General features: G+C 31.6%; 1 protein-coding gene across 29 annotated transcripts in view; it reads right to left on the bottom strand.

The window, feature by feature from the left end:
* LOC139514726 (serine/threonine-protein kinase mig-15-like) overlaps positions 1-15081 on the bottom strand; it is a 92474-nt gene that overhangs the window by 17324 nt on the left and 60069 nt on the right. For 21 of the 29 annotated variants that reach the window (XR_011662674.1, XR_011662675.1, XR_011662677.1 and 18 more), the window contains 2 exons: positions 1215-1341; positions 732-859 (listed from right to left, as the gene is read on the bottom strand). Coding sequence is in view for 19 of the 29 variants with exons in the window: in XM_071304338.1 (XP_071160439.1) it covers positions 732-859; positions 1215-1341 (255 nt within the window). In the remaining 10 variants the exon portion in view is untranslated. Of the gene's footprint in view, positions 1-719; positions 860-1214; positions 1342-15081 lie in introns of all 29 variants that reach the window. The other 8 variants (XR_011662673.1, XR_011662670.1, XR_011662672.1 and 5 more) reach the window with 1 other exon arrangement.

The raw sequence follows: 15081 nt of genomic DNA, 5'->3' as shown, positions 1-15081 counted from the left end.
AATACAATTACTCTATGGCATATCATAAATAAACCCTTTATTTCTTTATCATATTATAAACAGTTACTATTATTTTGACACCTAATAATGCACATCCTGCCAAATTATACAGTTTTCAGCTATTTAATCATAATTTGCATCTTTTCTTTCACTAGAATGCCTCTACAAAGTAATCAGCCAAAACATCTGTCAGTAGGTCTCTAAGTACACCATAACTTAAAACAATACATCTATCAGCAATCTCCTCTCATAGAAATAATAATTACCTAGACCTCTAGTTATAAACTAACAGATAGTATTAAGAAGAGGGCCTTCTCATAGAAATAACCATTAATATTTAATAACCTGCAATTCAATGGTTGTGAACTGTTGCTGTATATCCTTATTCGTTCATTGTTTTGTACATTAATTAGGCCATTAGTTTTCTTGTTTGAATTGTTTAACATATATCATTTCAGGGCCTTTAACAGCAAACTATGCAGTATTGGTTTTGCTCATTGTTGAAAGCCATACTGTGACCTATAGATGTTACATTCTATGTCATTTGGTCTCTGGTGGAGAATCTTATATTTTTATACTTACATAGGTCTGTCATTTATATATCAAATAACAGATACTATTTAGAAGAGGATGTCATCATTTCTTCAAAGTAAGGTGTAACTATATATGAGAAGATGTGGTATGAGTGCCAATGTTTATTTCCAACTTGTTTTTCTCACCTTAATGCTTACCTCATCTGAACTGGATTTGTCTTGTGGTCTCTGTGGTGTGGGTGGGGATCGTGACTGTGGTGGTGTGTGAGGTGGCAGTAAGTCTGGTAATGCTCCACTGCTAGCACTATGCCGTGGGGACTGGAAAGCTAAAAATATTCATTTTACATTAAAGTATAATTGTAACATGTTAGCCTGTCATCTAGTAATTATACAAATTCATCTGACATGCTTGACTTTGTTGTTGTTTTGCTTTTGTACTTGTCACATGACTATAGCTCCTAGTTTTTTCTTTTAGAAATGGAATAGGATGGACAGAGAGGATGGTTTTTTATTTGTATGTTGCCTTATTTCACTTGATGGCTACAGGCCCTTGTTCCTTAATTTCAAGGAGTTGGTTTTTTATCACCTTACTTGTAAAAATCAATATCTAATAATGAAAATAGTGAAATAAGTGACTATCACTTGAATACATAGATCACTAAAACATAACTAAATACATACCACTAATTGCACCAGGTGCAGAAGAATTGGATGATGTTTTGGCAAGTGGTGGCTTTGATCTCTGGACAGCTTCACTTTTTCTATTTCTTTCATGTTGCTGTTCTACAAAAGCTGTGTCAGACTTATTCTGAAATAAACAAGAGGTACATGATAGTTAAATACAATAATGTATTAGCTAGATGGAGATTTCAATGGTGTAAAGACAACAAAGGCTAAAAAGGGAGCATGAAAGGGATAAAAAATAAATGGGGATATGTGTCCATGGTGCATAATTCCAGTGCAATAAAAGTAACATCATCAAAATACCACTTCATCTGTGTTTTGTTGTAATAAGCATACACATGTTAAATTGCATAACGTTTGGTTGAGGCAAACTTTAGCTAGAGAACAAAAACCAATTTTGGGATGTATGTACGGACAAACAAGGGTAACACTTAATGCCCCTTTCAGTGACAGTAGGAGAGTAAAAAAACAACAAAACTTAATAGTAATGCACATTGTTTAAAATTCAAGAGTGAAACCCTCAAAAACCTTCTCTAAATAACCCTTCTTTTAAACATTTGATTTTGTTTTTTCATCCATGACCCAGTTATCTCAAGTACCCTAGTCAAACCATTTTTTATGAACTGAAGATTCCTGTAGTTTTCCTACACTGCTTGAGAACACATAAAACACCAATAGATAAACTATACAACTTCATGTTAATAGGCAGTTATTGATGGCTTTTTGTTATGTATCTTGTCATTAAGGTATCATTGAGAAATGTTTTATCCCTACCGACTTTACTTATATTTTATGACTTTCTGTTTTGAGTGGTTAATTTTTGACCAGAGTAACTGCCATCCAATTGAGAAGTGCTCTACTTCAGATTCAATTTTAAAGGGATAATTTAAGTATGTCAGTAGGTATAATAATTATCTCAGGTACAGGCTTTATTTTTCCCAATTCTAAGCAGATTTTATCATTCAGTGTCTTAATATTTAATCTTTGTGAGGTTCAAAGCACAACACAGAAGTTTTCCGCAATCCACGAAAATAAACGAAGCCATAGTAATTAAATTTGTGAAACAATAGTTAGATATGAAATTGGAGTGACAGAGAATATTTCTCAATACTGTTACATGTATCATTAATAGTAAAATTGGAAAGATTTGGTAGTTTGACCAAACAAAAGACATTATATTAAGTGTCAACATGCTACTATAAATAGAATACCCCTATGTTATCTATGTTTGATACTTTTGTCCATTAGGACACATCAACATCAAGTATTTTGATCACACTTAACCGTTTTTTCTGAGGATTTACTCTTATGAACACATTTCTTTTTTACAAAATCAATACAAAAACTCTTAAAATTGTCTGTGTTATTTCAATTATTCATATCACGATTTCTTTCAGCAAATCATTCTTAGTTGGACTAATTTAATTTCAAAAGAAAAAAACATGAGTTAGTCATTTTTATTTTAAAGATTTAATTATAAAAGCCTTATATAATTTTCTGACAATTCACATAAAAGTGAACACAAGTAGAATTTACCCAAAACAGAGTAACTCCATAGGGAAATCTTTACTTCTATCTCTATGATTACCAAAACGTATAATCCAATTTTGTTGGTAAAATTGGATCTGAGACATGAATGACCATGCCTAACGTGATGTGATATTAAATAATTCTCGAAGAATCTTTTGGAGAATCAGAAACTCTTGTCAACTTGTAATGGATTCACATCTTTGATTAACAAACCTATCAATTGTATTACGCCAGAAATTTGTTGTAAGTGACGGGGAAGTGCCGATGTGACAAACATAGATTGTATCAATCTGAGGAACAAATCCTCCACTTTCCATTATTTCTCCAATTTCATTAGTCGTCTTTACTGATCATATCAAAAAATGAGAATTCACTTTTTAGAGAAAATAAATATTGTTTTTACTTAATAGGATTTTGTCTCAAAATTATCTGCATCATAATAACAACTACTGATTTCATTAAAAGACTAAATGAGTTTAAATATGACTAAACTTTAGTAAAATGGCCAACATTTTGTCCCTTCATGGATGTATGTTACCTATCCAGAGAAAAATCTTCTATCCAGAGCAATGTTTTAATCTATAATATAATCCCATTTATATACTTTGATTTCTCAGAAATTACAAAAAAATCAATTTCAGGGTCAAGTAGGCCAAAATTCACAACTTATTTCCGCTTTCAATGTTCTTCCATTTATCTACTATTTTCAATGCACTGTCTCTGAAAATGACTATAGTATAGAATATTACAGATGCATGTAGGGAAATGTTAATTTAACTTCACAATTTCATTAATTTCTTTTCCACTTAACTAAGTCAAAAATGACATAAACTGACTGTCTACCTCTTTAAAGTTAACATATGGTTTACAAACCTAAACACAAACTTTTTAAAATTTAATTTCAAAACTAGTTAGCAAGCTGACATTTTATAATTACACACGACAGACACACGCTGTTCATTTCATCATCAGAAATCTCACTAACCCGTCTGGAAAAAAACTTAAAAATAATTATATGATTTCATAACCATCAAAGTTTGTTGGTTAGATTGATAACCATAACAGTTGTATTTAATGAAAGTTTGAATCAATAGGGTTGGCTTCCGCATGCCAATGGAGAATCTCTGTTGGAGGGTAAAGAGCACTTGTCTGTAATTCCTTTCATCAACAGTTTACAGAGGGATGTATGAGTCAGATTCCTAAGTCATCAAGACTTTGACAAATCATTAGAGATAGCTGTCATTAAGAAAGAAAATCAAGATATTATCCTCTACAACTGCAATTTATCCAGGGTTATTCTGAAATGACCTTTCTGATGACTTTCTTCTTTAACTATTACTGCTTTTTGATATGACTGCTGGGAAATATTTAATTAACTGTTAAACATTCAGTTACTACAGAAACCCAAATCAGCCAACCAACATATAAAACTCTAATCCATAAAATAAATAGGTTTTTCCAAAGTAGGCTTTCCTTTTTATTCTTAAAATAGGCCCAAGTTATATTTCAAAAATAAAGGTTATATCTTTCAATCTTTTCAATTGTCTTTGGCAAGTCAGGCTACTTAGAAATTGTCATCAGGTAGCCAAGTTACAGGTTCAAACAGCTTCAGTACAACAAAACAGGCCATACTATTTGTAAATATTGGACTTTTCATTACAATACTGTAGATAGAAAAACGATTTAGTTCACCATTTGTTGGTTTCCATTGCCTGTGTATTGTAATTTAGACATCATTTATTTATCAGTAGTTTTTAAAAGTGTCCATTGTTAAGAACAGTGTAAAGAATGAGGCCAGTTAAGTCACTCAGATAAATATATAAATCTAGGATTACAACATAACATTCTCTTTTATTTATCTACTGCAAAAGGATAAAAAATCAGCCCTTAATAAAGCACAATCTCCCTCCCTAATAAAGGTCAATCTCTCTTCTCCCTCCCTAATAAAGTACAATCTCTGTCTCTAATAAAGTACAATCTCTGTCTCTAATAAAGTACAATCTCTGTCTCTAATAAAGTACAATCTCCCTCCTTAATAAAGTACAATTTCCCTCCCTAATAAAGTACAATTTCCCTCCCTAATAAAGTACAATTTCCCTCCCTAATAAAGTACAATCTCAGTCCCTAATAAAGTACAATCTCCCTCCCTAATAAAGTACAATCTCCCTCCCTAATAAAGTACAATCTCCCTCCCTAATATAATCTCATTACAACCATGCCCCATAATTCAAAATCAAATGCGACCTTTCAAAACTTAACAGACATCCAATTATTTTGAACATTCAATACTTGAAGAAGCAGCTGCTCCCAATGTCAGAAGTTAACACTTGCTTTTTGTAACTGACTTAATTCAATTATTGCAAACCAATTGATGATATTTGAGAGCGACCAAGAGCATCAATTTTCACCCAAGCTATAAAAGATCACCAAGTTCTACCATAGAACAATCCCTAAAGACTGAAAAGAACATCGTTTTATAGGATAAAAGATCTGTCATTGCCATAAAATGACATTTACAATTCCCTACTAGAGTATTTCATTCCTATCTAGACATAACTCAGTATACATTCATCCATATTTGTAATGCTGGATTATTACATATTCCATATTTTTCCATCTGTATGCCTTGCAAAAATCATTAAATAGTCTTTATAACTGCATTTAAAAAATATATATAATGGCAGAGAAATTAGAAAAATTCTTACACATGGATAGCTTGTTTAAGACCACTACATGAATCTCATTGGTCAATTAATATAGATATAACTTTCTTTCACATTGGTTATGGAGAGGTGGGCTAATTCTTACAAACAAAGAAAACAAATTTTAATCTTTCATCTTTATAAAATGTACAATGAAACAAATGAATTCAATGGCAGAATGTTTAACTGCTGAAACACAGTAGACAGTAAAGGCCAATATTAACAATCATTTTACTTTAAAACTTCATTACCAACACAACTGACAATGACAATGACCTTTTACCGTTAGATAGCTACTTATACATTTACTGATATTCATATATTATATCAAGATCTATTTTCTTGTGGGAAAAGTAACATCACACTTAAAACAAAAATATTCTATAGGAAGTTAATCATTGATGGTCAAAAGGGTCAACATTCAAGAAATATAATCTCAAGAGGTCAAGTTTTAGGAAATATCATCTCACTAGGTCAAGATTCAGGAAATATCATCTCCTGGGGTCAAACATTAAGGGATCAGATAATTTTTTTTACATGTCTGAGTGGTTCCAAAAGTTTTGAGAAATAAATCATATGATGACCTATAGTTGTTAATTTCTGCCATTTGGTCTCTTGCAGAGAGTTATCTCATTAGCACCACATCTTCTTATTTTATATTTGGTCCAGTAAAGCATTCTGGACTCTACTGTACTGTACCTTTGTCCACATTGTTCAGTTTTAATAGAACTATTCTTGATAATAATAACTTCTGAACTAAGCAAACTTTTCATATAAGCTAATGACCACTTAAACTCTCAGTAATTTATGTGAACTTTCACTGCAGGTTGTTTTTACAGTGGTCAATCAGCCAAAATGACCACTGACAGCTGACCACTTCAAAACTTGATCTTTACACATATTTATCATACCTCGCTATTTCATGTGGAAAAAATATTTGGCAAAATGCAATTCTGCATGGGAACTCATTTATTTTTTTAAGTAGAAGAAAAACAAACCAAGTAATTTTATAGCTGGATGTGGCATCAACCAGATCATCAACCAGATCTTAAGCTTCACTAGTTTTCTTTATAAATAAGTCTGAATGATAAATAGCTATGATTTTCATAATCCAAACAAACATTTTAGTTTGACAAATCTGCTACAGGCATGAAAATAATTAATACAATTGTGTTGATCTAACTGAAAATCACATCTTCCCAATATATAAAAAAAAAAAAAAGAAATACAGGAATATCTGCTTTCAACCACCACCTAATTTATAGTCAAAAATCAACTGAGTTATAATTTTTATCATAATGAAACCATAAATAATTGTTAAGATTTAATAAATCAACCTAGTAAATCTTACAGTTGAGATCCTGTCCTATACATCTACACATCCAATCCACAGCCAATATATTATATAGTACTATTTAAGAGTACAGTAAATATATTTTCTGACCACCTGACATAGAACAAATCATAAAATCACTATAACTGTTACAATCAACTAAATTATCGAACTTTTATGTAAACTTTTCCTGACCCCTTGGTAAATACCAACTAATTTCCCTGAGAGTTTTTTCGTGACTTTTCATTTCATTTTTTTTTTTTTTTTGCATATGTATCTACATTAAGTGATTTTGAAAATCATGAAGTTAAATTGCTACAAAGTGGTCGAGGAAGGACTAAGAGCAAAAATAAAGTAGGTTTTTGGAAATACTAGGGAAATGATGCTCCACTTATGTCCTTCATATAAAATACTTCAGAGATGCAAACAGTTTTTTTTTCCTGTCAGACAATGGGGCCTACAGGGTACCAAGTTTTGCCAGACCCATCAAATTTCTGCCAGACCCATTTTATCAACTTGAATAGGTGACTGGTTTGGTCTTTTACCGGGTTTCGACCCACTTACAAATTTTATCGGCCATGACATATTTCCTGAACTTATCAACTATGCTTAATAGACCTCCTTCCTAGAGAGCGAATTTCTAAAACAAAAAACATGACGGAAATACGGAGAATTGTTCGGGGCGAAATGGACAAGGTACGAAAGACTATTACTGGGCGGAAATACTGGTTCCCGGAGTTAGAAAATGCGGGGGAACAGGACATTTACTTTTATTAAAGATGATTGCAATTTTATAAACAAAATACTCTGCCGGGGCCGACGGGGATTTCAGTTTTGGCGGACCCAAGCGGACTTAAATATTGCCGGCCATCAGGTCCTGCACAGCTACGAGTTTTGCCGGACCTGCATAAATTCTGCCCCTTAGGTCCGACGGGTCCGACGATTAGTTGCATCTCTGATACTTGCTTTTTTTGTGTGTGTGTTTCAAGCTTCAAAAAGTTCTTTGGTGGCTTTCTCCATGACAATTACATATTTTAATTCATATTTGAACCTAATTAATTTAATTAAACATAAATCTCTTCTTTTGTAGAGTAACTCCAGCCATGAACCATGATATATAGAATAATCATGTTATCAAATTAGCTCATATAGAAAGATCATGTTATCAAGTTAGCTCCTGTAGTTATTATCTACCCTCTATCATCACTCTAGATTACCATATCTACCTCCTACTGCTGCCTCAGATACATACCATATAAATGTTATCTCATAACACTTTGATTATCTCATATCAACTCACTTTTTAGAGGAGGAAGATGTTTGCTATCAGGATTTGTTACAGTAGCTAATTTTCAAGTTCTTAAATAATGACCTCCTTTCATAAACATGCTTTTGCTTGAATTAAACAGCACATTTCAATTGTTTGATACAATCCATATAGATGTAAAAAGCCAGATTAGTCATCTGAATCTTCCTACGGGGAGAGAGGTGTTCCTAATCTCACCTTGTCTCACCTGTTCTGACACCTGAGGAGAAGGTGTGTTATCTGTTTCCAGTAATATGTTAACCATTCTGACAAGTTTTAGAGCTTCACTGTAGATATTAGAGAAAGTGGTACTATATACTCAATGTTTAAGTGTGATCAGGTTTCATTGAAAGTGATCCCCAGTAGTATATCATGATAGGATATCCCAATGTTATAATTATCTCACAAGAACTAAAGGAATAAAAAGACAGTGAAAAAGTACATCATTCTAACAGCTGAGTGTCATCTGACACGTCTTACAAAGACTCAATTCATACTGGTTGTTATAATAATGATTGAAGAACTCATAAGTCAAAAATGATATTGTAAGAAGGGTACTGAAGACCTCACACAAGTAAAATTATTCCTCATTATATCTTTACAGCTAGATATTGAAATAAATAGACAACTTTGTCCATGCATGTAATGCTTCTCCCTATGCTTCAATCTCATCTAAAGCAGGACTTCCAATCACTTTTCCAATAAAATTGATAAAGACGTAAATCTGCATTTATTTCCAACTGGGAAACCGTTAAATACAGAAGAGAAATGCTAATTTGTTCTCAAATTATAGATTTAAAACTCATATTTCTTAGAAAACATCAAAATTTCAAATTTTCCCAGGCAGAAACCAATACACAGATAATATAAATCTATATCCTTTTAATCAGGATAAAAAGCTAGATTTGTTAATGTTAAACTACAACATTTGTAATTAACTTGATCAATAACGATAATTATCAGATTGTTGCCCACAGATTGGTTTTTCCTACCCAATAATCAATTCTCATATTATTCACTATTAAGGCAGTATTTATCTTGATCATACAGGGAATCTTGTAGTAAACTTTTATGTAAACAAATATCCTTGTGCTACATATCAAGTGAAATTCAATTAAAAAGATCTAGATACTAAAACTAGAAAGAAAAAAACTGTCTGATGAGATATTATCTATCAACAATTATTCGTTATTCAACAATACAAGTTCTACATGTAGATGTTACGATACGACCGATACGACCGTCAATATAGCCATGTAAAAGTATACAAGTGTATAGGTTATCTACTATAAACATCTCAAACTATTTTATAACTGTTCAAATTGTATCTAAACGGTGAATGAAAGAAACTATCCATTAATTTTGTTACAGTACAAAGACATCAACAATAAATAGAGGGATCACAGCCATTCAGACACAAAGTATTTAGGATTATACTTGTCAATGACATTAACATAGGAAAAGTTTGTCTCGTTCAGACCAGGGAAACATTATATTGACAATGTTCAGGCTAACCTGATGATTACAAAGTTAATCTCATAAAAACCATGTCACACTCAGCAATGGGTTCATAGATACAATTATTCTTATAAAAACGCTGTCACACTTAGCAATTGGTTCATTATACAAATAATCTTATATAAAAACCCAGTCACACTTAGCAATGGGTTCATAGATACAATAAATGATCATGTAAATATACAGCATATGGTCAACAGACTTGGAGCGCCATAAAATCTCTTATTAATCTTACTGTTAAATTACTTTTTCACTAGGTAATAAAAAATTGATTAGAGCAAAATAAGGCCAAATAATTGAATATGTGGTTCTGTCAAATTGAAAGAAAAGTCAGTACACTGAATTATGTACGTGTAATTTAGTCCTTTTGTCAATTGTTGAAAAACAATAAGAAAACCCTACTTATTTGACCAGAAATGAGGGTTTATGTTGGCTGGACAAACAAACCATAATCTACTTCAGGAACAATCTGATATCTCCAACATTGATTTATAAAGCTTCAATGTCAAAAGAAACCCCTACCTGATCTATACGGGATATGTACACAGTTAATGGCAATGTCAACACTACCTCTCTTTGTGAGGAACACAAAATCTATGATTCGAAAAGCAGAAATCATTAAATTTATACAAGGATATCAAACTTTATATCAAACTGGTCATTTTGAATATTTGTAACATTTATCAAAATTTCTACACGAGAACTTTAAGTAGAAATAATGAGAAAATTATACAATTCCAGGTCTGATGATGACCATAATTTCTGTATAATCAGGTCACATTGACATTAGATTATAATCTAATCATTTCAGGGACAGGGAGAATTATATTATTATTTTTCACCATAGAGCAGTTGCCATTTAGGAAGTATTGTATTGTATTATGCTAATATGCATAATAGAGATTCCAAATACAGCCAATAGTTAAGTACAAAAGGCTGAATTCACCACAATATTCTGATTTACTAATATGTACAAAAGTATTGCTACCATAGCACACTACCATACAAGGTTTCAACATTGCTACCATACCACACTACCATACAATGTTTCAAGATTGCTACCATACCACACTACCATACAAAGTTTCAAGATTGCTACCATACCACACTACCATACAAAGTTTCAAGATTGCTACCATACCACACTACCATACAAGGTTTCAAGATTGCTACCATACCACACTACCATACCACACTACCATACAAGGTTTCAAGATTGCTAGCTTCAAATATTTCATACTTGATTGCTGTTGTAAAAGAATCATCCATTAAATTTCCCTAAAAGTAATTATATGAAAATCTCGGCAGACTGACAGATTCATTCCCTAAACCAAATAAACATTACCGTTATCTTAATCTTCATCAATTCAATGTTTTTTTGAGAAATGACTTCCGTCTGATTGGGTTATAGAACTTTGTGATTGGTTCATTTCCTATTTCACAACCCAATCAAATAATGACATCAATCTTTCAATGCATGATTCATTGAAAAAAATGTCAAATTTATTTTTATAATTAATTTCTTTTTTATCTTCTGACCAATAACTTTTACAAGAAACAGCATAGAAACTGACAGACAAAACCATAATTAGAAATGGATGGTTAGATATTACAAGGACAATACAGAAATTGAGGATCTCAAAATTGGTACCAGTATTTATATTTGAGGGTTCCAACATTACAAGAAACTAATTTCTACAAGTAACATATTCTAATTATTCTGACCCAACAAATGTACCCTTATTTTTACTACCTTAACCTCACAAAACTTCTAGTTAGTGTCAACATACAATGAAGTATCAAATTTTCCTCCTCAATTAACTAAACTTTACAATCCCGTAAATGTGGGGGAGAGATCCCATGATTTTGACATGTAATTACCGTTTTATTAGAAGTAATTAACAATAAAAAAATATTCTTTCATCTAAGGTTATAAATAGAAAATAATTTGCATTAAAATGTTAATGAATGCATTTTTATGCACTCCTACAAATAAAACAGTATAATTTTCAAAAAGCCACCCACAAAATCAAATGTCAAATTCTGGTGATCAATACTGTCTTTTTATTTGAACTTGCAGTCCCTAGGTTCATGAGACTATATTACAGAAACTATACAATTGTCAGTGATTTTAAACTGACATAAACCATTGAGTAATTAGTAAAGGAAACTGAAATGAATGGAGAATGTGTCAATGGGACACAGATGATGCCCCCACTTGCATATCATGTTATAAATGGACATAACTAGAGAAATGTAAAAGTGACGCCACCTTAAATCAAACTTGATCAGAGTTTTTTGGTAATAAGCATTGGGTTTCATAATACTTGGTTGAGGCAAACTCAAGTAAGAGAACAGAAACCCCTTTCGGGACATACATAGGATGGAAAAGCCTAAACCTTAAATGCCCTATACAAATTAAGAGAACAGAAACCCCTTTCTGGACATACATAGGATAAAAAAGCATAAACCTTAAATGCCCTATACAAATTAAGAGAACAGAAACCCCTTTCTAGACATACATAGGATGGAAAAGCATAAACCTTAAATGCCCATTACAAATTAAGAGAACAGAAACCCCTTTCTGGACATACATAGGATGGAAAAGCATAAACCTTAAATGCCCTATACAAATCATGAGCTTATAATTTACATAGCTCAAAAGTAACAATTCATAAAACAATCAATATATTGAAGTCCTGCAACTCTGAACAATGATCGATATGTTGAAATTTAAAAACAAATTAAAACTCTATTTGACAAAGCTAATCTTAACAAGTTTCTACTATTACTAGAGTTATTCTAATATAATCTCCTTGTCTTGGTACTTAGGACAATGGCTTGAATGGTATGTCATAGCCTCTGCAGTGACCACCTGTTAAAATTGATACCTGTGTTGACCAACTGAGACACGATGACAATTAAGATGGAGGGAGGGAACAAACTTGGACAAAAGAGAAACTTCAATTTTCACAATTCAAAAAATATTGTTGCCATACAATAAAACACCAGAAAGAAAAACCGAACAAGATAGTCACTCCATTTGTCATGTTGATCAAAGTTTAAATTCTTTCAATAGAATCATTTTACAAAAATCTCAATAATCTGTTAAATTCCCTGTCTTCAAGGTACTTTCTTACATTCCTTCCCTGACTGCAATCATTAGATACCTAATTATATCTAACCACCTGACTAACTGTATTAATTACAACTTGTCTCATGTGACCATTAAAACTGGACTTCAAAGAGTCATCACTTAATCAATAATGTCTGGACACTGGTCAATAAAGTTGACCACTGTGGACAAATTGGTTCTTATTAGTGGTTTTTGATCTATACAAATTTTGTTTATTTAATTAATGTCCATTGATACTGAAGCTGGTCAGTTTTGTTTTCTTAGGCAAAATTATTAGCCTTGTGAGATTTGTTATCAGAACTGTGTTGATATTTACAAATGTTGAAATCCTATGCCATATGCTCAAACATATAAACAAAATTTAAATACCAATGCTAGGGAATAGGGCTGTATTAACCTCTTTAAATCCTTTATCTAAATATCTCAATAATATCTACAGAATATTTACTTTAAAATTTGATATTGAAGAATTAAAGGACCATCAATAGATAACAAACTTCTATCATTCAGAGACTTACTAGTATAAACCTAAAGGCAGAAGTCTAACATCTTAATTTAGCATACAGAAAGTACAATATTCTAATGACTTTATGAAGACCATAATCATATTTTTTTCAAAAATCTTTAGACCCCCCCTCCCCCTTCATAATTCTATGGACGTCATTCATATTTCCACATGCATACCAACTTCAACTTAACTACAAACATGAAATTAAGACAAAAGAAGAACATGAACAGAACTGACCAAAAATTAGTTTTCAAAAGAAGTGATGTTGTACAATTAAAGCAAGGGAGACTCAAACCACAACATAATTCCATGTTGTCCAACCACACAATCAACACAACGTAGTTATACAATTAACTTTATGTATGCTGAACATGCCAATGTTTATAAATTCACCAGATATTTTACATAACTTAACATTTATTTTATACCATGCATCTCACACACATGCTGGTAAAATTAAATATATATCATAGATATAAGTAACACACTTTTTGCTTCTTCTTAATTAAATTCTAAAGGAGCATGAAGATAACAGCATCTGAATTGTGCAACTTAATAACTCATGTTAGCAACATAATTCTGACAAAATAAATCAATTTTGCCTTTAAAACTTAGAAATGAATGGACAAATATTGTTTAAAAGATATATGCTACAGAATTAAAGTGTACTTTATAAAAGTGTTCAGAACTGATTTGGTTGTATTTGAAACCTGTACAGTTCTGATTGTATTTCTAACATTTTAAACCTGTAACAGAACACATATGAACCTTGCATAAAAAGATGCTTCGTTCCTACATAAGTTAAACATAATTAGCCTAAAAATAGGTATAGGTACCAAAATAGTGTTAAAATAAGTATGGCTGCAATATAACTGAGTACCAATAGGTAAATATACAAGTTCCTATTTATTCCTAGCCTTGAGTTCCAATCCTCTACAAATTCCCATTGACTAAGTAAAACGGGTGGTAAATTATTGATTATAAGTACGTACCTCAACAAGAATGTAGTAATAATTGTCCACTATTTTATAGAATTTAAAAGAATCATCTATAATTCCTTCCTCTAGTACCATTTTGATTGATTAAACTACTAAATACTGAGAAATCAAACAAATTCACATCCTCAGTGTTGTTTTCCTGTCAATATTATTCTTCTTTTTTTCTTCTAATTGGTTGTTGCTTTTTAAACTTAACACATTCTTCCGTTTGTGACACAAATAAATCTTCACTTCCTTGCTATCAGACAACTTATAATTTTTCAGAAATCACTTTTTCCTTCTTTAATAAAAAAATGCTTCACTAATAAATAAAACACTTTTACATATTTTTTTCATCAGAGAAGATATATCATATGTCAATAATTCGCGATAATAAAAAAATTCTTCTGATGGAACAAGCTGATAAAATATCAGTAATCTAGATTTAACACTAAAACAGCCACCTTAGGCAGCAGGTTATAATCTGTCTTATTACCACAATCTAAAGTTCTATTGGATGACAACAAAGTTCCTAAAATACTGGTGATAGTTATACCCTAACAAACTACTAATGAGAGATGTTTTTCCGTGTATAAACCAATGCTCCTCCAATCAATACTGTAATGGTATCACCGATAACCAATACCCTACTCTCTGTATCACTTGTTTGAAGAGTTTAAATAACTAAACCTTCCAATCAGGTTGTGGGTATTGATGTTTCTGAAGGCTAACCATGTTAATTATTAAACTAATCAACTGTAACTCAACACTTATTCGATTATAGTCATGTATACAATCCTCTATATTTATCAATTATTTATTCCAGAAATTTTTGTTTTTAAAATGATGCAAAA

Source organism: Mytilus edulis, chromosome 3 (assembly GCF_963676685.1).
Source record: "Mytilus edulis chromosome 3, xbMytEdul2.2, whole genome shotgun sequence".
Lineage (NCBI taxonomy): Eukaryota > Metazoa > Mollusca > Bivalvia > Mytilida > Mytilidae > Mytilus > Mytilus edulis.
This window is presented reverse-complemented; position numbering and strand designations above follow the sequence as displayed.